Genomic DNA, 25,371 nt, shown 5'->3' on the forward strand with positions numbered 1-25,371 from the left:
TATCTTCCCATGAACTGATTGTAATTATATTTAGCTAACATTTTAAAATTCTCTTTCACTTTTGTCTTGTTTTCTTTGACCGACTTTTGCCTTGTTCTCTTTGACTTACTAACAGCTTTTTCCAGTCTGTGTCCTGTTAAAATGCATAAGAATTCTGTGCACACATTTCTCAGACTGCTCACCTGGATTAAACTAAGTCCAGCCAAATTCTGGTGGCAGTGGTAATTAAATTTAATTTCAAAGACTGGAATTCACAGATTTACATAAGACTTTTGAAATTCCTGCTAAAAAAAAGACAACATATTTTCTCTTCAGTTTGTGGTATTTCACTCTGAGCTTTTAATATATGCTTTTGAACATGGTTTACTTTCTTTCTTTACTAGTACATATGCAAGCTCATACTATGGACTGTATATATAGGTAAAGACGTGTTTCTAAACACCATGCAAAGTAACACTGGCAAAGGACTTCCTAAAGCCAGAAGGTTGGTGATACCCTAAAGCATTTCTGCTCATCTGAAAAGCTATCAAAGCCTTCATCAAGAGCTGTGGAGGTTAGAAACTGGGGTTCTGTTTCTTTCTCAGTTTATGATGTACCTGCTTTCACTGACATTGGGCAAGGTGACTATTTTTCCATTCTGCTCAGTGCTGGCAGCTGCTGGGGCTTTATGATGTGAAAAATCATCCACTTGGCTTTTTTTTTTTTTTTTTCATGAGCTAATGGATGCTAGAAAGCTCTTGGTATCTGCATACCCCTAGGGAGCAGCTCAGTGCTGAGAGGAGGTGTCTGCAGCAGGTGAATGGATTGTGGGTTGTCTCTGCAACAAGAAATTTAGAAACTGGGACATCTGGCAGGGGAGAACTGCTGGGTCGAGAAAGGGTGGTCAGGTAAAAATACCCAAGGTAAGAATCCTGTGTTCCTTTACGTATGTCTATACCTATAACTCCTTCTGTTCAGGGTTTGCCAGGGTTACTGCTGTGGTATGAAGGACAGCAATGCAATGTGGGGCAGGGGCAGGGGGAAGATGCAGTCTGCACTAAGCCTTTTAGCAGACAGCTGAGTGACAACCCAACTGGGGGTGAGAATGCACTACAGTCCTGGCAAATATGAGGCTATTACAAATATGTGTCCTTACAAATGTGAGGCAGACCTGTTTTCTCACAGTGTCTCACTTCTTCTTGCTCCTTCCTTCTTTCTTGTTGTGGTAGAAAAAAATAAAAATAAAATAGCTTTCCTTTAACATGGAAGAAGAGAGAGAAAAAAAGAGAGCACCATGTCAACCCTTGAGTGATTCTGTGACTCTGTGATCCTTTTTTTTTTTCCAGTTTGCAATTAGAGATTTAAAGAAATGCTTTTTCCAACTCACCCCTACAGCTCAGAAGGTTCATTCCTGTTCCCTAGCCACTCCTCTGATGTCAGAACACTGCTCTCCCTGCTGGCTCTCCAACTATCAGAAATATCTTAGTGAAGGCCAGATGAATTGCACAGACCTGGCTGCCAATTTAGAAGGCCCTTCCTTGTCAGTAGTTTCCTAAAAAGAAAGAGAAGAGCAGTCCCAATTCCTTGCTCTGAAATTTCCAGTCCGTGTGAGCCATTATGACCCAGAATACAGAAAATTTTAGTTACCTACGTCCTCATCTGAAAAAACAGAGAAATCAGCACTTTCCTGTCTCATGGGAGTTTAGTGTTATGGTGTTCTGTTAGGAAAGTGTGGCAGAGCCTCCTTACAGTACTCATGTAGTCTTTGTAAGGCTCTGAGTGAACGCGTAGTACTCAGAAACAATTGCTCAGCAGTTGAAGACATGGAAAGTCAGTGGCATCCTTAATTTCCAGCTATTGAGTTTTCAAATTGCTGAACAGGTATGCTCAGGAATGTTTGCTTTTTACAGCACTGGACTCTCACATCACACCCAAACTCACCTCCGCTGTCTTCTGTCCTCTCTAAGGCTTAGTCTTCATGGGGTGACTTCAGAGCATGCAGGCTGGGCTTCACTGCAAGTACTTGGGGTGCTTTCACATACTTTCACTTGGGTTGCTGGAAGGTGCCTGTCCTAAAGACTTGTGCCTTAACACATGGGCTTTGTTAAAGATACACACTGTACTGGGCCTCAATCAAATGCCATGAATTCATAGAATCATAGAATGCCCTGGGTTGAAAAGGATCTCAAAGATCATCTAGTTTCAACCCCCCTGCCGCAGTCAGGGTTGCCAACCACTAGACCAGGCTGCCCAGGTCTGCAGGGCAGCAGCAAGCAGTAAGCAAAGTGAGAAACGAGAAGTTATTATACGGGTTGATGGAGACCATTAAAAGAGGTAGGTCCAAAATCCGGACTCACACTTGATTCCTTTTAAGTAAGCCCTGCTCACATTCTTCTTGTGGTTCAAGTTGATCAGTGATACATCTGATGTCAAATGCAATTAAACATAGACCGTACAGTCTTTCTGCCAATGGGCAATCATTAATCACAAATGTTTTCTCTGTGAAAACTTCCCTACTGAATATCTGCAGGTTCTGCAGGTTTTGGAGAGTTTCTTTTCTCAGCTGGTGAGTAGAAACATTTGTCCAGGCTTTCAAGAAAATAACTGTGAGCTCTCAGGCTCATTTTTGCCCCCTCATCTCAGGGACAGCTCCTTATACTCTCTTAGCATGCTGCAGTGATAGACGGCAGTGAAGAAAGTCTGCTTGTTGACCTGGAATACAGGGGAAAAATTATCTTCTTAGGTGTATCTCTGTCATGAGACATGAATGTATGAACTCACTTTATGCTCATAATCTGTTCTCTAAAGTGCAGTGGCATTCATTCTTCCCAGACTCCAAGTGATAACAGGTTTTAATAGTAAATGCTCAGGTCTAAATTCTGCCCTCAGAGTGATGTTTCTGAGTCCTCATGGCAATTAATACAGTCACAGGGTTTTTATTAGCATGACTGGGAAAAGAATCTCCCTTTGAAATCCTACAGATGAATAATAGAGCAAAATGGTTATGAAAATGAGGGAGAGAAAAGCAAAAAAGTACACTTTATCCCCACATATCTGAGTTGAAAGTTCACTAGATTTTCTCTGTTGAGTTAAATGGAGCCAGGAAGCTTCCAGTCTACCTTCAGGATTTCATAGCAATAATTCTTATCTCAGGATCCTTTCATCATAAGATTTGGAAGCAACTGTACAGTTCACACTTTAAACTGCAGATTCTCTTAGGCTGAGGCAAGAGCTAAGGGCTGAAATAACCCTTAATTTTGAACTTGGAAAAGCTCTTCCTCCTCTGCATGATACCCAGAAGCAGCAAGCTCTCTTTGCTGATTAAGAACTCCCTCAGCAGTATTTGCCCCCACCAAACCCTCCCTCAAAATGTGTGCATGTCCAACTACATGTGAAATGCAGAAAAGCAAAGGATCTCTTATTTTACATGGCTTTTACTGCTTTGCCTGACAGAGCAGAAGGGAATATGCTGGGAGCTGTTGGAGAAGGGCTGAATTAAAGGAAGCTGAGAGGATAAAGTGTGTGTTATTTGTGGATCCTGAAACCAGAACTGTGATCGTCCTGGAGACAAGCCACAACATGGGGTTTATTTTATTCACACCCAGGTGCAGTGATCACACAGGAGCTAAAAAGACTAATCCTAGCAATACTCCCATGTAAGCACATCAGTGATGTTTGCATGTATTCACTCATGTGTACCCATTGCCATAGAGGTCTGGTACGCGGGCAGCTGTAACCTTTAGATGAGTTCTGTGCATTTGTCTATATTACAGGTTGCTGCAGTGGAAAATTACTTTTGATATAAACCCAGTTGCTTGTGCTGTCATCTGTGCTGACCTCTTGGCAAAGAGAGATAGCTCCTTACTGCAGCACAGACAGAGGAAGGTTGTAACCATTTGGAACCATTTGAGGTGTGCTGACACTTCACCAATGCCCGATGCCAGCCTGGAAGGACAAGACATTTTAAAAAGTAAGCCTGCTATACAGTTCCTAAGTTTTAATTTATTTATTTATTTATTTATTTTTCACCTGAGTAAAAAGAAATCTCTAAAGCTCCAAGCTATGCAGCTTTGGCTGCAGCTGTACTGGGAAGAGTTCACATCCTCACTTCTAAGATCTCCCCTCATTGTATCTGCTGGGTTTGGCCCCTCCAGCTGCTGGGCTGTGCCTGAGCAATGACCACTGAGCACAGAGCACTGAGCTTTTTGCCTCTGTACTGAGCTGAGATTCTGGGCCACGAAATGGGAGAGAATAGATCGGATCACGTGGAAAGAATGGATAGTGTAAAGGAATAATGAGTGCAAATAGTCAAAGGCAAAGACAGATAAAGAGTACTGCTTTCTAATCATTTTCTGTAACGTTCAAAAAGAGGCTGATTCTGATCCTATGAGAAATGCAATTAAAATCAGTGTGACTACTAGATCATCAAAAGTCAATATGAATAGCTTAATTAGTTGCTCAGGGTGTCTGATTTTCTTCTTTGCATGGGAGAATGAGATTTTGATCTGCAGTGATACACTGTATGAAGTATTACAGTACTTTCTGCAAGCTGAGAGACTATTTGGTGGCACAGTTTATTTTACAGCCCTGGTAATCCGCATGGAACTGGTGTTTCCTGTGAGCAGGTTGGAAGTGGTGCCTTGCCGATGCTTCTCAGTAACGGTTGGGTCTGGAGATGTTCTGTGAGGCACTGCCTGTTATTACTGCTTAAATTGCTCAGAAACTTTCATTAAGCAAATGAGGGGTAGATGTAAAGGAGATTTGTGGGCCCTGTTGTGTAGGTGCAGAGCTTTCCTTCTTGCTTGGGGAAAAAGGGATGAGCGCTCGCCTCTTACACTGCTCCTATGTTATCCTCTCAGTCACGGAGAAGAACCATCCATTAGTGGCCTCGGGAGCCCCCACGTTCTTGCTGGAGGGATGCTGGATAGGAGCTCGGGTCAGGAATTACACAGCTGGTTGAGGACACACCCTGACTCTGCCCCAGTTCTCGGCTCCAGAGAACACCGCACGACCTGGACCAGGGCTGATGCCCGCAGCCGGGCTTGCCGTGCGTCCCGCATGGGCGGTGCTCCGTTCGGATTGTAGGGCCCAGCGGAAAAGAGCAGGGAGCTCCGTCCCGCTCCGCTGGGAGGTTTCCACAGGGCCGGGGGCAGCGGGCTGGCCCTGTGTTTTCAATAGTAGAGTTATGTGGGGAATGTGTCAGGGGTTTCATGTTTCAGTGTGTTGTGGGTTGTACAGCAATGAAGGGGTTGAATCCAGACCGGCTATTGATCCTAACCGCGCGTTTCCAGATTTTGCCGTCTTTTAGTTTTTCTTGAAATGAGAGCGTTGTCTGCACATACGTTGTTGTTTAAGGGAGCTCAACGAGCAAGTTTGTTATCCTGGCTGTATCATTATTTATTTATGGTGCGGTAACAAAGAGAACATTCGTACCGGGGACTTTTGCTTTCTGGGCACTCCTAGGCATCCCGAAACAGAAGCACAAAAGAGAAACTAGAGCAATGAGGCAGGGTAACACAGGGTAGAAGAGCCTGAACGCCTCGCTTCTCGCAGCCCGGTTACCCCAGCCCAACCTCAGGCGACCCGCGGGGATCGCGGCACGGTGCCTGCGCTCGGGGGGCCGCGGGGCGGGTCGGTCCGGGGCGGCAGCCGGGGCGCGGCGGTTCTCCGCACGCCGTCCCTCCCTCCCTCGCCCCGCCGCGGTTTCTGCCCCGCCAGCCGGGATGCTCCGGGAGGGCGGAGGAGGTGCCGGGGCTGGGCGTGGGGCGGTAGCGCCGGCGAGAGGGAGTTAATGCGGGAGGGCGCGGAGCAGAGGGGGGAGCCGCGGGAAGTTGAGCCCGGCGCTGCCGCTGCCTCCCCCGGCCGGCCCCGCTCCTCCGCCCACCCCTCACCGCCGCCCGCCCGTCAGCCCGCCGGGAGCGGCTCCAGCGCCGCCGCCGAAAGTTTCGAGGTCCCCCGGCGCGATGGGCTTCGACCCCGCGCGCTTCGCGGCGCCGGTGGCGGCGGAGCTGCAGTGCAAGCTGTGCGGGCGGGTGCTGGAAGAGCCGCTGTCCACGCCGTGCGGGCACGTCTTCTGCGCCGGCTGCCTGCTGCCCTGGGCGGCGCGGCGCCGGCGCTGCCCGCTGCGCTGCCGTCCGCTCGCCGCCGCCGAGCTGCGCCCCGTGCTGCCCCTGCGCAGCCTCGTCCAGAAGCTGGAGGTCAGGTGCGACTACAGCCCGCGGGGCTGCGGCCGCGTCGTGCGGCTCCGAGAGCTGCCCGCCCACCTCGCCTCGTGCCGCTACGGGCCGCCGCGGGATGCGCTGCCCGCGGGCCGGGCGGAGGGCGGAGGGCAGCGGTGCCCGAGGGAGCGGCGGGGCGCTGGCGGTCCGGAGCCGGGGCCGGAGCTGAAGAGGGAGGCCCTGCGCTGGAGCAGGAGAGAGAAGTCGCTGCTGGCGCAGCTCTCGGCGCTGCAGAGCGAGGTGCAGCTGACGGCGCTGCGCTACCAGGCCAAGTTCGGGCAGTACATGAGCCACATCAGCAGCATCACCCGCGACCTGACGGGCAGCCAGCGCAGCAAGGTGAGTGCGGAACCCGGCGGCGCTGCTCCTCCCGGGGCGCGCCCTGCTGCGGGATGGTCTGTGAGCGAGGTGTCAGTGCTAACGGTACCCCCGGGGGCACGCAGTCCCCCGAGTCTGCGCCGGGACGGAGGCCGTGCCCTACCCCCGCAGCCGGGCAACGCTATCTCGTCTCTCGCCCCGTCGGGGCCACGCTTTCCTTTCGTGCCGTCGGTGTCCGAAGCCCTGAAGCGGTGTTAGTAGAGGAGCTGGGGCCGGGCGGGAGGGGACAGGGGAGGAAGGGCTGCCTGCTGAGTTGGCAGCCTGCGGGCACGGGGCTCACCTGGAGCCGTGTCAGGACGCAGCATCCCCTCTTCGCAGGGCCCTGGCTGTCGCTCAGCTGGCTTCAGATGGGGCTGGCCGGGCACTCGGCTGGCTTGGGGCTTGTTTCTAAAGCCAATTAATTACTTAAAAAGCTGGTACTTAAAATCGTGGTAAACTTCGGAAACGATTGTGAAAAGACAGCAAAATCTCTTCCGTTTGGGAGAGTGGGATAACGATCGATGGTGCTCATAGCGGATAGCAGCTCAGTGCCTCGCTAGCTGTCAGTCAGGTGGCACTCAGTGTTCGAGTGGGCACCTGCTGCCTCGGGGCTGAGGGGAGCGCCTGGGGGGCTGTGGGGCTTGTGGTAGGTGTGAGCTGTGGGCTCTCGGTTGCAGCCGTGGCAAGGAGTGGTATAATGGAGCTTTAGTCAGATCTTCAGGCACCCTTAGGAAGCAAAATCCGAAGTGGGAAGTGTCCGAGCAGCCACAGTCATTCCTGAAGTGATGGTGTTTATCACTGCGGCCAGCAGAACGGCAATGGGGACGTCTGCAGGACACATCTGTACCCAGGAGCACGGGTTGCTGGCAATGAGAGGCGTTTTGTCTGGAGACTGGAATACTTTTTCCCTTTTAATGTGTTTTTTTTTTCGGATTTCCCTGGGGTAGCCAACCCACACTTTGCGGGTCACTGCGAGTGCATTCGTACAGCTGCTTCCTCTCCCGGCAGCTGTGCCGCGGCCGTGTCAGGGGCAGCAGGCGGCGTGCGGGCGTCCGAGCACAGCAGACTGTAGAGAGGAGAAGCGAGATGGGAATTGCTAGGGAGGATTTGGCAGGGAGGTATGGGCTGGCGAGAGCGGAGGGTTTGCTCCCGGCGGAGCTGAACGCCCGCCATGCCCGGCGCTGCCGGTAGGGGCTGCTGGGCACTGCCGGCAGGGAGCTGCGGCGGCGGGCAGTGTCTGGGAGAACCAGAGATGAAGTAAAGATGTACTTCATTAATCATAGAATCATAGAATTACCCAGGTTGGAAAAGACCTTGAAGATCATCAAGTCCAACCGCAGCCTAACCATAGTACCCTAACTCTAACAACCCTGTGCTAAATCATATCACTGAGCACCATTAAATCAAATCCGTCTTGCTGCAATCAAACGTTTCGCTGTCGCAGTGGATGAAACGCAGGCTTCAGCATTCGGTGTTGTGTTTTGAGTGTCTGGACAGGTGTAAGTTATGTAGGTGTCATAGCTGTGTCAGTCAGCTCAGTCAAAGGGACAGGCAAATGCCAACACCTGACTGTGCTGGGTGAGTGTAGATTGGTGCGAAGAATATGGCTCCTGAAATGTAGCTGTCATCCTATGTGAGCAACGGAAAATAAGCTGCTGCATTCCGTTTTTTTTCCATGTTTAAACTTACATTCCATCACTGGTTTTAATTGCTTAGAAAAAGCAACTTTTTAAATATAGAAATGGTTCTGGATTCTTTGAGGGGATGAAGAGCTGGGCTTCCTTCTCTGTCTGTTTTTCCTGAAAGCTGCAACAGAACTGTGCTGATGTGGCTTCTGGGTCCGATTAGTATCACGTGAAGGATTTTTATCTATATATTTAATGTCTGAAACACCAATGCATGCAGGTGTTTTTAGTGACTTCTGACTTCAGTGATTTCTGATTCGCAGCGCTCACTTCATTCAGTGGTGCTAAGTACTCCTCCCACCCAAAGCCTGCACCTTTTCCATTCAGCATGTGAGGTACAGGCAGGTGCTTGGCTTCCTGTTACACTGCAGTAGGATGTGTCCTTCCCTTTGCTTTTTTTCTCAGTCTTTTGTTTTTTCTTCCCAGCCTGATTTGTTTGTGAGCTTTATCTTATGTATTATCCAGCTAAGTATCTTTGTACATTAATGCTTTCATTTCAGATGTTCTTTTTAAGACAATATTCTATAACGGCATTTCACCTTTTTCTTTGTAGGCAGGAGAGCCCAAACCTTTAACCATCATGCTACACAGAGAAAATGATACTTTGGGATTCAATATTATAGGAGGACGACCCAATCAGGTAATGAGGAAAGTAATTGTAGGTTACTTTTGGACCATATTTTCTCTTATGTGCACTGTTAGTCACAAAAGAGTTGCTTTCAATGACAGTAGGTGTGAAATCAATTCCATAGATATAAGTACTGTGCATTATCAGGTATAATTAGATTCACTGCTTTGAAGGCATAGTCCTGTGAGAATTGCATTATTCTCACTTTCAGGAGAGGTGTTCCCATTGTTCTTGCTTTCAAACTTGAGGCTGATCTACACTCAGTTCCCACGTGAGTAATATGTATTCATGGAAGCTGTTCAATGGAAATCTCTGGGACTGCTTACAAGAGTAATTGTTGCAGGATTAAGCCACTGGAATTTTTGGAAACTGCTTGCTTTTTTTTCTTTTTTTCTTTTTTTTTCATTTAAAGAATAAATGAGTATTTGATGCTGTAGCTTAAATACTTCAAGCCCATGTCCTGCTCCCACATGCCTGCATTCAGTTTTTCTTTCTTCGTGAACTGAAGTACAGTTTTCATTGATTTGGTATCTTAAGTAAATCTCACAAATCTATCAGTCTAGGTTTGCAAGGTTCATTAAAAACCATGGAATCTGAATAGGAATCACTATCCTTCCCTCCCTCTGAATATGCATAAGAGTATGCACGGTTGGTTGTTTTGTTGTTGTTTGTTTGTGTTTTTAACTTCATCCTCCCAAAAGCATTAATCAGGGCTGTCATTACATACGAAGGGTAAAGTAACCTGTTAAACTGGAAAATTAATAGTTGATTAAAAAGGCTTGGTAATAATTATGCACTGATCAGGTTCTTGTTAAGCAGGAGAACTTCAACCTGCTGCTATTACTGGGGAGGGGAATGGGACCCTCTGTAGCAGTTTGGCAATCTTCTGCTCTCAAGCTATATTTAGTGGTGCCAAAGAGTCTGTTCCCATTAGCCTATGAAGTTCACTGTCTGCACTTCAGAAATGCTGTTCCTTGTGGGGAAATACCGTTATCAAATCTATGTTAGAAGGAAATTCAAAGCGAGTTTCTTGGATTCCTTGATGTAAGGATGAGACAACTGGCACTCAAAGATAAAATAGATGCACTTGGACTGTATTCATATTTTCAGTATAACATTTAAGGAGTCCACACAATCTTTGAGACTGCAGTTTAGCTTCTGTTATTTTCAGCTGTGGGAATACTGCAGGGCCTTTGCAGGGGAAAGAGAGCACAGTGTTTGGCTTTCCTCAGATGTCAGCCAAGTTCCTCTGAAGAATTCACGTACCAGCTCTTACACTTTGTGAATTATTGTGGATATTTTGGAAGCTTGGGGAGGTTCATAGCACTATTCTGGAGAGAATGGCTGATTGCAGGGAAGGAAATGCTCACAATCTGCCTTTAACTAACACTGATAGCTGGAGACAGAGAAGGTCATGGAGCTGAGCTAGATCTCAGGGTTTTCTGAGTCTTTGATACTGACTTCAGAAGTTCTGTTTTGCTCTCATTGTGATAAGTGTGAGTACCACACACATTTGATTAGTAGGGTTTGGATGTCAGTGTGAGCTCTGACTCAGCATGGCTGGAGCCAAAGGAAATAACGGGAAGAAAGGGTCGAATAGGCTCAAATAATGAAAACAAAAAACTGCTCAAAACCTTAAAAACAGGATCAGGAATTATTTAGTAACAAGACAAAGAGAGTTCATGAAGGCAAATTTTATATAAAAGTTGTTCAGAGAAAATGTGTTCTTGCATGAAACATTGGCTTAAGCAGAGGAAGTACAGAACAGGGGTGTCATCGCACCAGTCATGTAGGTCGGAATGTACTTTTTTATTTGTGTTTTACATGCACAATGCAGATTTTTCTTGTTGGAAATGGGTGACCCTTGGGGACTTGGTACCTTCCATTTTCTATGTTTCATTTGATTGCATTGCAGGCTTCCCCACTGTTTGCCTTCTACCTGGAAGGCACAGTGGTAGGAAAGGAACAGCTCACCACCACAAGCTTCTCTTATTTTGTCAGGAAAGGTCTGACTTCACATGAGTGTTTGTTTCTGGCAGGTGATTCATTATTTTGGAGAACCTAAGCTTCTTTCATCCCCTTTTTGTCCCAGACCCTAGGTCTGGCTGGCTAAGGCTGGCCTCCCTCCTCTCTGAGGATGCCTTGGCCAAGCCATACTGGATGCAGCTGTGTGTTGCAGCCTGAGAGCTCTGATCAGGGGCAGATAAACCAATGGTCCCCACAACCCCCCGTGCTTCACAGCCTGTGAGCCGTGCAATCAGGTGCTGAAGCTCTGTATGCCTTGTGGAATATTTTCTTAACAGGACTTAAAGATAGCATGTACTATGAATGGGGACTACAAGCCAGACTAATATACCCATTTTCTTACTGGTTCATACATAGTCTCTGAAAGGGCAGTAAAGTTTCTTGTGAAAAATATGTAAGTTTATGTGGGTGAAGCGACTGTAATCTAATCTTTTGTTTTCTTAAGAAAGCAACAGACCAAATCCTTTGTGCACTTTGGTTAATGGCTATTATATTTCTTATATCAGAATTTCATTGTTTCTCACTGCTTACATGGGAGCTGAGTGCAGGTCTGTTTGTTACTCATTTCAAAACATTTCTGGAGCTATTAATAAATTTCACTTTTGCACCTTACCTGACACTGATGAGTGTCTGTGACTAAGGAAAAAAAATAGGACTTTACAAGATCAAGGTCTGACCAGCACCGTGTTGAGCAAATAGTTGGTAATCTGAAATATTCTTGGGTTAATTCTGCATGGGACAGCTGCTGCATGCTCTGAAGCATGTCTTATAGTGGATCCATATTTTCTAATGGATTTAGAATTTTCTTAATTTAAAAAATAGTGGTTTTTTTTTTGTTTTGTTTTGGTTAGTTTTTTTTTTGTTTGTTTGTTTTTCCCACAAGCTTAGAGGATCTAGTCCTAGAAATTAGTACATCTATATGTCAGACCTATATGCTGTTTAAGGATTTACCAGAAATGGAGGAAAAATAAGCATCATATCAACTGCTGTCCAGAGTGTAAATGATTTAGAACAACATTTCTTTACTTCCTGTGAACTCATTTATTATTTGTATGAATGCTTGCAAATACTTCTGCAGCGTCCTCTTGGAATTATTCCTATATTAACACTGATTTAATATGATACTTTAAAAAACTATTTTAAACCAATATGTAAAGAGGTGAAATAATTTTAGGCTGTGCAACAATATCAGGTGTATTACAGCTGTAGTAAATGACTTCTCTGCTTTAAATTTGATCATCATGTGAGTTGTACTTAGGAATGTGTACAGATCAACTGGAAGTGGGTTTGTTTTTTGCCCTTAGCTGAGCAAATTCTCAGTCTCCCACGTGAATAGGATTTATGAGGTTAACCAATTCCACCAAATCCCATCACTGTTACATGCCAGTTAACTAATGTCACTTTGTTTTTTGGGCATTATTTCCAAATGTGGGAAAGTGTTTACAAGCTGTGGTGCTGCAGGATCACTTTCCTTCCTGAGAGAAACCCTTGTGCATCCTTTTTTTGTGAATATCTCCCTCTCTGCTGTTACACAGCAGTCGATCTCTGCTGAGATGTGTGAGGTCTGTGTTAAATCTTTGAGCTTGTATTTGATTACCACTGCACCCTGTGTCCCATTTAGACTAAAATAACCAGAAGTAAATGGATAATCTTATTTAAAATGCTGGAGCAGTTCATTAGTTCTGTCCTTTTGATTAATGACTATTTTGCGTTAAGCAAATTTTTTAAGAAATCCTCCGGATTTTAATTCTGAGGTAGAAAAGTGAGCTGCATATTTTGGGTGGATTTGTGTTGTTCGTTGGTTTTAGTACGTCTCATTTCCTGTACTAATGTGGTTTTCCAACTTTCTTATTGCCTGGCACAGAACAATCAGGAGGAATCTACTGAGGGAATTTACGTGTCAAAAATTCTGGAAAATGGACCTGCAGACAAAGCAGAAGGCTTACAAATTCATGACAAGATTATTGAGGTAAGACCAAAAAAAAACAACCTGGTGGATTAATTTGTTTAAGATTAATCAATTATTTGATGGTTTTTACACTGAGTATACTGTGATTTTGTTCTTTTGCTGTATCTAAATGTGATTATTGTACATTGAGCTGCTCAAACGTTTTACAGATGCTAGAAAAATCCATACTGAGTCTTCACAACTAATACATACGTTGGTCTCAGGATTAAGCTAATTCAATAAGTCAAAGGTGTCTAGATTGGAATAGCAAGCAGGAAAGCATTTTGCATTTCTTTGTAACTTGAGGAAAAAAGTCTAAATGATTCTATGGAAACTGGGTTTGCCCTGTGCAGGGAGTATTACTGTCGTGACTATGCAACACTTCACAGAAGCTGTACTCATGAGCAATGCTATGAAACTTATCGAGCAATTAGAGAAAGTTCTTCTTGCTGTATGATTATAAGTGGATTATCTGTGATTCTCACCAAGACTACTGTGGATGATTCCCAGTTGTATAATATACTAGCATGGAAATGTTACAGTCAATTTCTCCACTTTTTTTTTTTTTTTTTTCCATAGAAAAAGAATAATTATCATTTAACAAAAAACAACCTTTGTTTGAAAAGTAGGCTGCTGCTAATGATTACATGTGAAACCATAATTAGCCCTGCAAAAGGTGTTGAAGAAATAGTTTCAAATAGCGACCAAAACAGATTCTTTACAGAGCTGTCAAACATGCATTTCACATCTAGTCTTTAAATGCAACTGCCTTCATGACAGCACATAACAGTACGTGCTAGGTTTGTTTAGGATATGTTGCTTTTGCCTTGCGTTTAGCCGAGGTTTGGAAGCATTGTGTGAACTTGCCAGTTGGATGGGGTTTTAAACAAAGGTATGTGAAGAAAGTAGCTCGGGAGGCAAATGCAGAGTGCTGCTGCTGCTGTCTTTTGTTATTTCACTCTTAAGGACTGGAAATAGGAGCCGTGATTGTCTGAGTGCTGGCATTGATCTTAATTTTGGGAGCTTGGAGCAGTGTGTGAAACCAAATTATTACCTTTTCTTGGAAAAAGAAAGATCATGCCCTTAACTGGCAGATATATGCACCTCTAATAGAAATCCAGTTGGCTGAGCATAACTGAACTTGCAACCTAACTCCTATCTCCCCAAGATATAGAAAAACTTGGCATCCTGTTCATATTAACAGCCCAATGCTTAAAAATTCTGCTTTTTTTCTGACACTACTGTTTCACTTTTGGAAACAGACCTAGTATGGAGTTTTATGTATTTGCTCAACATTTCCTGCCTTATTTTACTGTTCTTTATAGTTCCTGGGTTTTAAAGACAAAATTGAGTGGTTTTGGGGTAAGGAAAAATAAATTCACAAATCAGCATTTATTACACTTGAGGTGATTTCTCAAAATGTCACTACAAAATATTCATACAGCTCTGAATGGCTCATAATTTTCACCATATTAATATACAACATCTTTAAATTTTTTATGTTTAAAAATGTCCAGTGTTAGGCCAGATGTTTTAGTAAATAACGTATTGCTTCATAATTTGATAAACTAAAATAAGAAGAGGAAGGGAAAAGATAGCATGACGACTTCCTACTGAAATGCAAATCAGTAACTATCCTCTATGCTAGATCTAGGCCAGAAGAAGCAGCTAGAGTCAAAAGATTGAATTTTTCCTGTTCCATATGTAGCTATTTGTGTCTTCCTGCACCTGGTTGCCCTGCTAGACCTGCTGCTGTTGTTGTGAAGAATCAGTATTAGTGCTGTGAGGGAATAAGTCAGATGGTGTAACTGTTTAAAAAATGTTGGCAGGCACAGAACTTGAGTTCTGGTGAGACAAAATGTGTGTTGGCTTGGGTGAAAAGTTGATAGGAAGTGGGACTTGTTATTACTGCTCATCTGAAGATCTGATCTAATGAGTGATATTCCGTGAGACCATTTTTCAGTAATCAAGAGCAGAAGGAGCTGATGTTGTTGGAAGAACCTTTGATATCTTCAGTCAGTCGCTTTGCAGTTTGATGCCCTGGGGGTTTCTAGCAATGCGTGGCTAATGGGATAATGGACAGACCTATCCCATTAAATCAGGAGAAAATCTGTTCTCAGAGTGTGTTGCTAAATAAAGAAGGCAATTTGTTTCAGTGCTTTATCAGATGTTTAACAAATGTTAACTGCACGTGGTTGACAAGAGTGAGCTGTGCATGTTTCAGCTTACCATCTCATGGGTAACCTAGCGCAGCAAATGGATTTCACAGTGCTGTGACACTGGCAGTTGGACTTGTGAGCCAAAGAACTGTTATTTGAAAGGGTGCCAAGGAGAGAAATCAGATTTCTTCCTTGAGGTAGTTGGTAGTAATTGTAGAAATGCCATACACATGACCTGAACTCATGGAGGTTTTAGAGATCAGTTTGCCCAGAACTCAGGTGGTGTGGTCTCTTTGCATTCATCTGAGACATGTTAGTGTTTGTGTGGACTTTGCTCTCACGTGAGCGTATTTTGTACTAGAGGCAGGGTGAGCTCCAGGTACCCCATGTCAGGGGCTGCAGCACTTCACAGAGTACTGTCACAGAGCCTTCGCTGATCATTTGTACATCAAGCCAGATGTCAAGGTCTTCTGCTTTCAAAAGTTGTTATTAAAAAAATCCATCTCCCTATAATTGCAGCCTGAACAGGACAAAATCCTGATTGCACTCTATAAAAAAATCTCTCTTAAAACTTGATGCAGCACTGATATCTGTGACTCTCAACATGAAAGCATCAGTTATGAGCAGTGGTGTAATGCTGACAGACCTCTTTTGAGGACCTCTTTGTCTTTTTCCTTTTGGCCCTGCCTAAGAGTGACAAGAGGAGGGGTGGCAGCAAGCCATGCATGGGATGGTCCATTAGTTGGTGCTGGTTTAGAGAGATCTGGTTGCTGCTGGGAGGAAATAAGAAAAGCACCTTTCTGTCTCCTGGATCACAGTTATGCAGTGCATCATTTCATCTCTACTTCATGCAAATCATTCCTACTGAAGAAGTTCACTGCTCATCTTTGTTAATGCTAATAGCCTCCTCAAGGCAGTAACAGGCAGCTATGATCCTCGGTGCTGATATTGCTGATACACAGAAGTGTTTTATCTGACGCTTTTATTATATATGTTTATAGTTCGGAAATATAACACTGAAATTGGCTCTTTCTGCATGGGGGAAAATTTTACTGTCTCACTTTGAAGTCATTTCACTTTCACTTAAGAATGGTACCACTTGGCCAGAGTTCCAGGTACACTAATGTCCTGTGGGTAGTCACTAGTTAATGCCTTTGGAAGAGCATCAGAAAAAAGCAGGCACCGAGTGATGATTTCCTTGGGGACCTCACTGCCGTGTGAAAGCTTCTATTCAGAACTAGTTCTTCATGCTTAGTGCCTTTTTCTATAACATTAAATTTTATAGAAACTGATATGCAGTCTCTGGTCTTGAGCCCAGCTTTGGAAAGAGCAGCGACTGATTTTCTCAAGACCTCTTTTATTGTGCAAGTCACAGAGCCATGCAAAACTGCTGATATTTTAACTTTTTACTTCAGTGCTACATAGAAAATACATGATAAATAAAGAATCTGCAATCCAGATGGAATTCCTTCATTTGCAAACAAGCTGAGAAAAAAAACAAACAAACAAAAAAATAAACTAAAAAACAGTATTTTTGTGAATTTGAAAAAACAGTGTGATTCTTTAATTCACACTACATAGGAGACGGAGCTGTATAGCCATGGCTGAAATTTCTGTCCTAAGTTTGCCAAGTACCAAAATAGAAGTGCAAAACCTTGTGTGCATCTAACAAGAGTGTAGGCTGAAGACCGCACGATTCATATGAGGAACTATAAGCATATCATCATCTGAAACACTCAGGATATTTCCTTTCAGTTCTTTGAGCAGAGGTGCATGCTTCTATTATGTTATTCTCGAATGAAATGAGAATATTGGCCCTTTTGCATTTTAAGCAGTTGATTCTTATTAATTCCTTGACTGAGAAACAGGCATGATGTAAAAGAGAGGAAAAAAAATATTTAGTCTGGGATTTTAAGTCTTTTTAAGAAATGAGATGGATGCATATGTATTATGACTTTATTTTGTTTATACAGCCTGAGCTCCATAAGTGTATAATAAATTAGGCTTCATCTCTTATTCCATGTTTCCCTTTGTTCTTCTCACTTTTTTTTTTTTTTTTTTTTTTTTTGGAGAGTACACACACAATGGCTTTCAAGCTCATGTCAGCAAAGCCAGTTTCAATAAAGACGAAGTCTTGAGGCTTATCCTGGCAAAAGAAGCTTACATCTGCAAAGCGCCTACACAGAAACTTTTTAACTATTGCCAGACTGCTGACTGTGCTGTGTGTCAGCCTCGTGATGTTTTATCTTCTGCATGTTTCTGTCATTACACTCACTGTGTTGCTCAAGCAAAATCTTTGATACTAGCCATGTTTATTTTGCTAGGAATCTCCACTGTCAGATTATGTCTGTAGAAGTTGTGAGCTTGCTGGGATCACAGATAGTAGGTTGGGAATGGCTTTAAATGAGAGCTACGCATGATGACCAGCAAGATCTGGGTGATAGCTAAGGGATACGTAACATAGATCATTTTACTGAGTTTCAGTGTCTAAATATGCCACAGTGGCCTTATGTATATTAAGTTCTTTTAAACCCTTAATGCATTTATGTCTGGCACTTATATTCATTAGATGCTACTAATTAGTCTGAAAGATCTCTGGCAAAATAAATCAATATATCAAAACTCAGAAATGCCTGTAGCCTTTTCACCTCTCCCTCGCCTTTTGAAATAGAGATTTTTGGTCACCCAAATTCATTCAGGTGCCTAACAGTCTTTAAAAGAAGTCAGGTGTGGCCAGCTCCGTACATAACTTCATTTAAATAGGAGTTACTAACTCCACTCATGTTTTTGACTTAACTAAAAGTTTAGAACACTTCTTGAAGAAGTGAGAAATCTGGGTGGTGTGTTCTTCTCTTTCTGCAAAGGACTGGATGGGAATATCCAGGTAATTACCCTTGTTATTAGTGCAGGTCCATCCTGTATGTGACCAGTCTCCACCCAGCCCTACAAGCTGACTTATATGCTAGCAGGCGTTTGTCAGTCAATGCAATGAATGCAATGTCAGTGATAAACTAGTACAGTTTTTTTGAATTCACTCTGCCCTCTACTTGAGAGGGGAAGATGGATAGGAAATGATGTTAACCAGGATGTCCTTTAGTTAAGGCACTTTGCTATGAGTGTATGAATACCAAATGTCAGGGTTCCCCCCTGCCCACAGTTTTAGAAGGTTGCACAAGCTGGATCTTGTGCTTGAGAAACTGAGTTTTCAGTGTACCATCTGTACTAGAGGTTGACAAATACAGGAAATCTAGAATGTCTGGATTTTGTACTTCATTGACCAAGTTCTTAATATCAGTAGCGTAAATCAGACTGGAATTACTGTAGGCCTGGAGGTGTTTGTGCTCCTCTCTATTTATTGAACTGAAATACAAATACTATGTTTAGGAAACCAGATTGTATTCCTTGCAATTTATTTTGTTTTTAAAAGGGACTTATATTTGTGTGTGAACTAAAATGTCTGTGTTTTTGTGGTGAAATATGTTAGAGAATAAATTACTGAAACATACATTTTCGTGTTTAACGTTCTCTTGTAGATCTAAGTAAAACTTTAGAAAATACTTTCTATCCTAAAGAAAAGGGAGACACCAAATAAAACAGTGGCTAAGAAGTAGAGAGACGTGCTAATAGGATAATGGTGATTAATGACTGAAGGTTTTGTGATCAGATACTCAGCATTTAATTAAGGCTTTGAGAGATTATACACACAAATGAGTACAACCCTCTGCCTCCAGTGTGATATTTCTGCTTTCAAGTATCTGTAGTGAAGTGAGAGGGATATAGAAGCAGTGATTATGGGATGGAATCATATACATGTGCTTCCATGAGAAAAGCTGTGGTGACTGTACTGTGTCTACAGAGCAAGGGAGTAGCCAAACTGACAAGTCAACTGTGCTGTAGGTAGAAAGTATTCTGGTTAACCTGTGAAACAGCTGACTAATGTAACACCATTTATGGGATCTTGGTGGGTACTGCATTCATGCACCATAGATCCTTAGGCATTGTGTGGAGGCCTGATCACACCCATCCCCTTCACAAAGCATCTGATCCCACCCTTGACAGACTATGCATCAGAAAATTGGCAAGTTGAAACTTGGTGCTTTCCAAGGTGTTCTGTTTATGCTTGTCTTCGCTAAATTTTATCTTTCTCTTCCTTCCCACACATATATTTTTCAATCTTTTTTAATCATTAAGGTAAACCTTTCAGAACAACTGACATCTGACACAATTGTCTAACCCAGCAGCAGGAGCAGTGCAATTGTATGTGCAGCTAGGGTAGTAGACTTAGAGTAAATTCTTGTGTATATGAAGTCTCAGAGGTATTCATGAGCACTTCAGGAATTCACTAAACAACATGACTAACCTCTGTCATGTTCTGCTTTTCTCATCCCCTTACCAGGAAGAAAAGGGCACGTGCGGAGGAGTGTTTATCAATCTTTCAAATAATTGCATGTACCCATTTGCATGTTGGTCTCTGTTTATGTTAGGGAAGGCAAGGTTGTAAAAAATGTTTCTACATTTGTTGCTGAAGGTGGCAAGGTTTTCTGATGAAGACCTTTGGTCTTTGCTATGGTCATGGTCTTAAATAAGCCCAAAAGAAAGTTCTTTCCCTTCTGCTGACAGGCTGTATCTCTGTGACAGGCATTCAGACTGGGCCATAGGTGTGCTTGTGGATCATTACATTGGTGTTGAACATTTAGTATGTCTTACAGTTATGGTGGACTTGATGGTTGATATGGAGATGAAATACCAAAACATGATGAAATACATTAGTTTTCAAAGTGTGAAAGGCATCTTCTGATAACTTTTTTTTAACCATGTTAGTTGTGAATAGAAAGCCAAAGCTTCAGAGAGCACTTTGGAATGAATGAAAAGCTTTAACAATGAGGACTAGTTGGAATAACTGATGGTAAGCCAAACTGTGGAAATCTCTGATGTAGTTTGAAACCATGCTGAGTTTATTGCATAGAACTGAAGGCAGTGTGAGGAAGCCGTCTCCCACAGCAAATGCTGCTGGCACCCCAGAAGCTCTTGATATTTTCAGAAAGTGAAAAGGACTTTCTTTAGCCTTTCATAAAGGTTGTTCTTTTTTGTGGTTGAGACAACAGCTAGATGAGATGGCAGCTTACATATGTCATACGAATGCAATGCTTTATCCTCTTAAGTAAATGGAATTGATAGTTGCAGTCCAAAGGTTGTGTGCTCCAAGAGCTTTGATCTCATCTGCGCTCTTTCTTAATCAGCTAATTGTATTTGTAGGGAGTCACTAATCACTGTGCTCCATAATTGGAAGGTGAGTGAGAAAAGCCATTAGTATCTGCCAAAGAAGTGCTTAAAATGAAGTCGTTATTTGTGGCTTCATTTAAAATTAATAACCTAACTTTTAAAGAGCTGTGAAATGCAGCAATGAACGCAGAAGTGTGCTCCTCCTTAGAACTTGCGGATGGGCGAAGCCAGAAGTATGTGCAGCCTTGTGCTTTCTGAATGCTTTGACAACTGAAGTGATGTAAAAAAGGTTGTTCGAAGATTCTTCTATCTAAAATGCAAAATTCTGTAGTATTTAAGTCTATCCAGTAATGGAAAAACTCATTTTCAAGTTGGCAGGAACAGCTGTGGTCTCTTCCTCATCAAAGAGAATGCAAAGTAGAATCAAACATATTAAGCAAAGTACAACATAGATGTTTTACTAAATGCATGTCTTGTCTGGAATTGCAAATCTAATGTAATTTTACAACTTTACATGTAGACCCAACTTAATCACTGTTGCAGGAACTCAGTGTAGAATGACTCAACATTGTTCCTTCATTCAAATAATTGTGTAAGATATTTTCTTTATACAGTATTGTTGACAAAATAAGTTGTGGCATCTGTATTTGTTTACCTAACAAGTCTATGTGTTATTTACAGGATTATATGATTTACATAATGTTTTCTTTGAGCAGCGTGATTATCTTTTCAAGTAGCAAGATTGGGAAGTACAGTAGGAAGAAGGGAGGAAATGAGGAAAAGTCTAAAAGAAAAGAGTGGCATGTTATCAGTTAAGAACTGAAGTATGAAAAATAACTTTGAATATCACTGTATATATACCACATATGTGTGAAACAGTTTAACTTCTTTAAAATATGAATCTCTATGTCTGCAAGTGGCTACCTAATGTAGGGGAGGATCTAAAATAGACAGATCTAGGAGATGAGTTAGTTTTTCCTTTGTTTGTCTCTTTCTGCTTGTAGTATTTAACATTGAGGGACATAGTGGCTCTGAGCTTGCCCGTTCCTATCTGAGTACAGTCTTTCAGTCTTGCCTTAGTTTTCTTTAAGCACAGTGTTTGAGTAGGTTATCGAGTGGGATCAAAGTCCTACCAGCAACTTGCAGGAAGAAAGCATGCAATTTTAAATGGAAAGGATTTTCTGTCTTGCATGAATTAAAACATCTGGACCCCTACACTTTGCTATTACAGTTAGATTGAGTTGGGCTAGTTTTTTGGCACATGACAAGTACAGAGCCATATGGTCTTTGTGCTGTCAGCAAGCCTTTTCAGCACATGCCTTCACTTACCCCCCAGCCTCCTCTGAATGGTAGCTGCTACTGCTGCTGGAAGATAAATGAACGGAGAGCTTTCATGCTGTTGTGCCCTTCTTCTTGAATGGATTAATTACATTTTTGAGTGGTACAGCACACAAGTCTGTAGCAGAAAGCTGACTCCTTCATTTCCTCTGCAGTGGTCAGAGCCTTGATCCAAATCAGACACCTTGTTGTGTCCAAATTGGACATCTGGCTACTGCCAGATGTACAGCAGCACTTTCTGACTTACAGGTTTCATTCCTGACATCCTGCTTTAATGTCTTTGTGAGATATTTAAGTGCTCAGCACACTCAGTTTTGTTTTGTTTTGTTTTTTGTTTTTTGACCAAGCTGTAGATGTGTGCTTAAATGGAAAGCTGACTGTTCTAAGAAGAGTCTTAATGTTTTACTTTCTAGTGATCAACTGAATGATGTTCAGTTCATAATGCACTTGAGTCCCAAGCAGGAATCTGTCCTTGTGAGAACAGATATGATTTATTCTAAGAATACAGGACTAGAGGGATAGTTTTCAAATATTATATCTTTTGTTCACTCCTTTCAGCCTTCTTTTCTGAGTGATTCAAGTCCTATATCCTTGTATCAAGAGTGGATTTTTGTTGTTGCTGCCTCTTTTTCTCCTCTCCGCTATGAAGTAATGGAAATCTACAGAATTAGTGTTCACCCCTTAGTTAAAAAATAAAACCTCTAGATTATCACCGACCACGGACAACATAAAGATTAAAGAAAACACTGACATTTCAAAACAGCATTCAGAAAATGAACTGTTCAGAAAATGCTGTTGATAACTTATCAGAGCAAGTTAAGAACAAAGGTTTAATGTGATGGCTTAATCTCCTGTCTTACACTACTCAGGGTGCTGGAGTATGTTAATGGCATCAGCAGAATGGCAGTAACAAGCTCTTTAGATAATTTCAGTACAAAATGAGGAACTGTGTATGTTAAAGTGTCTCCTTCACTTCCCCCTGCACCCCCCCCTCCCCCTCCCCCCTTTGTCTTTCTACCATTTATATTTAGCTTCCTTTGATTTTTAATTTCAGTAGTTCAGGGATCTGCCTCAGTACGTAGTTTGAGGAACATATCATATGGGAAACAGCTTATTCTAGCCATTGAGGTTACTAATATGAAAACCAATACAACAGGTTATTACCTACTAGTGTGAATGCTTTACTTTGAATTCTAAGATCTGCTTGGCTGTAGTGATCAGTTTCCTATTTTAAAGATTTGGGAAAAATTGTTTGGCATTAGTTCAGTTGACCTCAGGTCTACTCACAGCCCATGTGCTGCGATGTCCTACTGACTGGCTTTGTGGTGGGTCTGTAGCCCTTCCCAATGAGCTTATTGAAATTGTAGATTTTAGGGTTTCTCACAATAGGAAATTTACAGTTACCTTTACAGTGTAAGGACTGGGGGTGGGGAGGGATCAGGCTGTCAGTGTCAATCTCAAAGTACTGGTTGCCTAGCTATGCTATCTCAAGCTATTACAGATCTATTCTCAAGTGAGAAACCTAAATTACATACCCTGCTGCTAAGTTGTTTCTTCGTTTCAGCCTGGTAGTGATGAAACCAGTTGTTAAATGCTAATGGAGTGTAAAGTGAAAATGTGTGCTGAACTCTCACAAAATAGTAGACTACTTGTAAGTTATATGTGCCATTATTGATTCACGTATTGTGAAGTGTATGACATAGCTGGCCAAACCAAGCATGCAGCTCAGTAGTCTGTTTTTGGAGACCTCATCATTACAGTGCTATTCCCAAGGTTTCTGGTTGAAGTGCCCAATCTTGCATAATGAGTTCATGTTATTAAGTAGGAAAACAATAAAAAGTGATGTTAACACACCTGTGCCAAACCATCTGCCTGATATTTATTTTTTGTAAGTATTAATTACATGTTTAGAGGCATGAAAAGCCTAGAAAAAAGAAATGTCAATCTTATGACATAGGATGTAAAGCACATAGGAGCATTTAAGATGAAATTCATTTTAGCTAACACTGAATCTCTAAAAACTTTCTCATTCTGTAAGTATTAAAGATGAATTAGGCACATCTTTTTCGTAAAGGCGATTAGTTCATCCTGAGGTATTTTACGTACAGACAGTTCAGGTACGATAGGATTCATCTGACCCTTCAAATTAAACTCCTCAACAGTTTCATATGAATCAACTCCTTTTCATTGCTGCTTCCAGCTTTTGAATTTGGATTGTTGGGACAAAGGGCCAGTGTGTGCACAGTTCTTCACAATAAATCCAGAACAAAAGTTACTGAATCTTGTGTCATCCAGAAATGAATAAAAGTTAAGGGGAAAGAAGGTAATGTGTTTCACTCACCTTCTTACGTTACATTTCACATAGGCCTGATATACTATTCTTCTGGAATTACATACTCCACTAACTTAAGTGAGAGCTGGAATGTACAAGAAATTGGCTTCCCTTTTCACAATATGTGAATTGGCAGCTTAAGTACAAAACCAGAACTTTAGGTACAAAACTGGGCTTTACTGTGCTATACTGTACTCCTACCTCAAATCCATAGTCTTAATGACTCCCTAAAAGTTGTATTTTTCAATAATGAACAAACAAAATATTCATACAACTACAAGCCTTTTAACACGTTTCATGTATTTTCAACACTGTTACTTAATATCTGGTAGGAATTAGCATGAGAAAAGATGGAATTTGAAATGCTCTAGTAAGCCCCTGGCTATACAGAGACTAGCTTTGAAATCATTTAACATGTGGTTTCATGTCATATCCAGTCTCATTAATCTCTGTATCTTTCAGATTGGAGTAAAGTAAGACAATCAGCATACCACAGGCTTAGCTGTCTGATGTAGAGAAAGAAATGAGGTGAGCAGCTGTGTCAGCCGAGGGAGTTTCCTAGATCTTAGCTCTGGGTGTTCTCTGGGCCTTTTTGGAGTTCAGCAAACTGACTTTGGCAGGTTCTGGAGGAATACGAGTAGCTGTTCTTGGAAGCCTGGTGATGGGTTTTAGCAAGCAAAGATGCAGATGTGCCTTTGAGGTGGTACAGCCATCCCTCCATTCAAGCAGCAAAGCAATGGTCCGGATTTCATCCATCTTCAGAGACATGGAATTTGTTTGGAGAAATAAACCATACACAGTTTGAGAAGCTGGTGAAATTCTTCTGGCAAGAGATCAGCATGAATTATCTCATTGCTCAAAGTAAGAAATGTTGATCTGCTGTTTTGTTGCCTTTGGATATAGTGGTTTGTATGGAGAACTAAGGTACCCAAGGGAAGGCAAGCAGTAGGTTTTATCAGACAAACTAAGGCAATTATAAAAGGCAGGCAAAATTTTCATGAATTTGGCATAAGAGGTTTATATAAAGTCTCTTGTTTATTTTGAAACCAGGGCTGAGAAACTAAGAGATTGAGTAGTTGTGTCCTGTGAAGTGTTCTCTTCATGTTTGTAGTAGTCTTTATTGATATCTGTAGGAGTTTGTTTTGGTGCTTTATAGTTTGGGTGTTTCTACACCCAGTTTCAACAAGAATATTTGTGCTTTGGATGAGCATAGCAGATTTTAGGATGCACACATGTGAGATGCATTGATTCCAAGGATGCCTCTGTGGGGAGACATTAAAAGCCGCAGTTGGAAGGACGTGTTGGCAGCAGAAATACTTTGAAAGCTTTTACTTCTTAGTCTGTTGGGTGTTTTTTTGTTATTGTTGTTGTTTCTTTAAGACTCTATTTGATGTTTGTTGGTCTTATGTCTGGTTCTAAATTTGATGAAGTTTGAGAAATAGAGTGCTGTTTAAATGCCAGCAGGGGAACTTTATCAAA

General features: G+C 42.4%; 1 protein-coding gene across 1 annotated transcript in view; it reads left to right on the forward strand.

The window, feature by feature from the left end:
• Positions 1-5,364: 5,364 nt before the first annotated feature.
• PDZRN4 (PDZ domain containing ring finger 4) overlaps positions 5,365-25,371 on the forward strand; it is a 238,055-nt gene continuing 218,048 nt past the window's right edge. Inside the window, exons 1-3 of the mRNA XM_015854556.3 lie at positions 5,365-6,536; positions 8,793-8,879; positions 12,757-12,861. Coding sequence (XP_015710042.2) covers positions 5,943-6,536; positions 8,793-8,879; positions 12,757-12,861 — 786 coding nt within the window. The 5' untranslated portion in view covers positions 5,365-5,942. The remainder of the gene's footprint in view (positions 6,537-8,792; positions 8,880-12,756; positions 12,862-25,371) is intronic.

This window comes from Coturnix japonica, chromosome 1, assembly GCF_054131305.1.
Source record: "Coturnix japonica strain WE chromosome 1, WE-NBRP24, whole genome shotgun sequence".
Classification (NCBI taxonomy): Eukaryota; Metazoa; Chordata; class Aves; order Galliformes; family Phasianidae; genus Coturnix; species Coturnix japonica.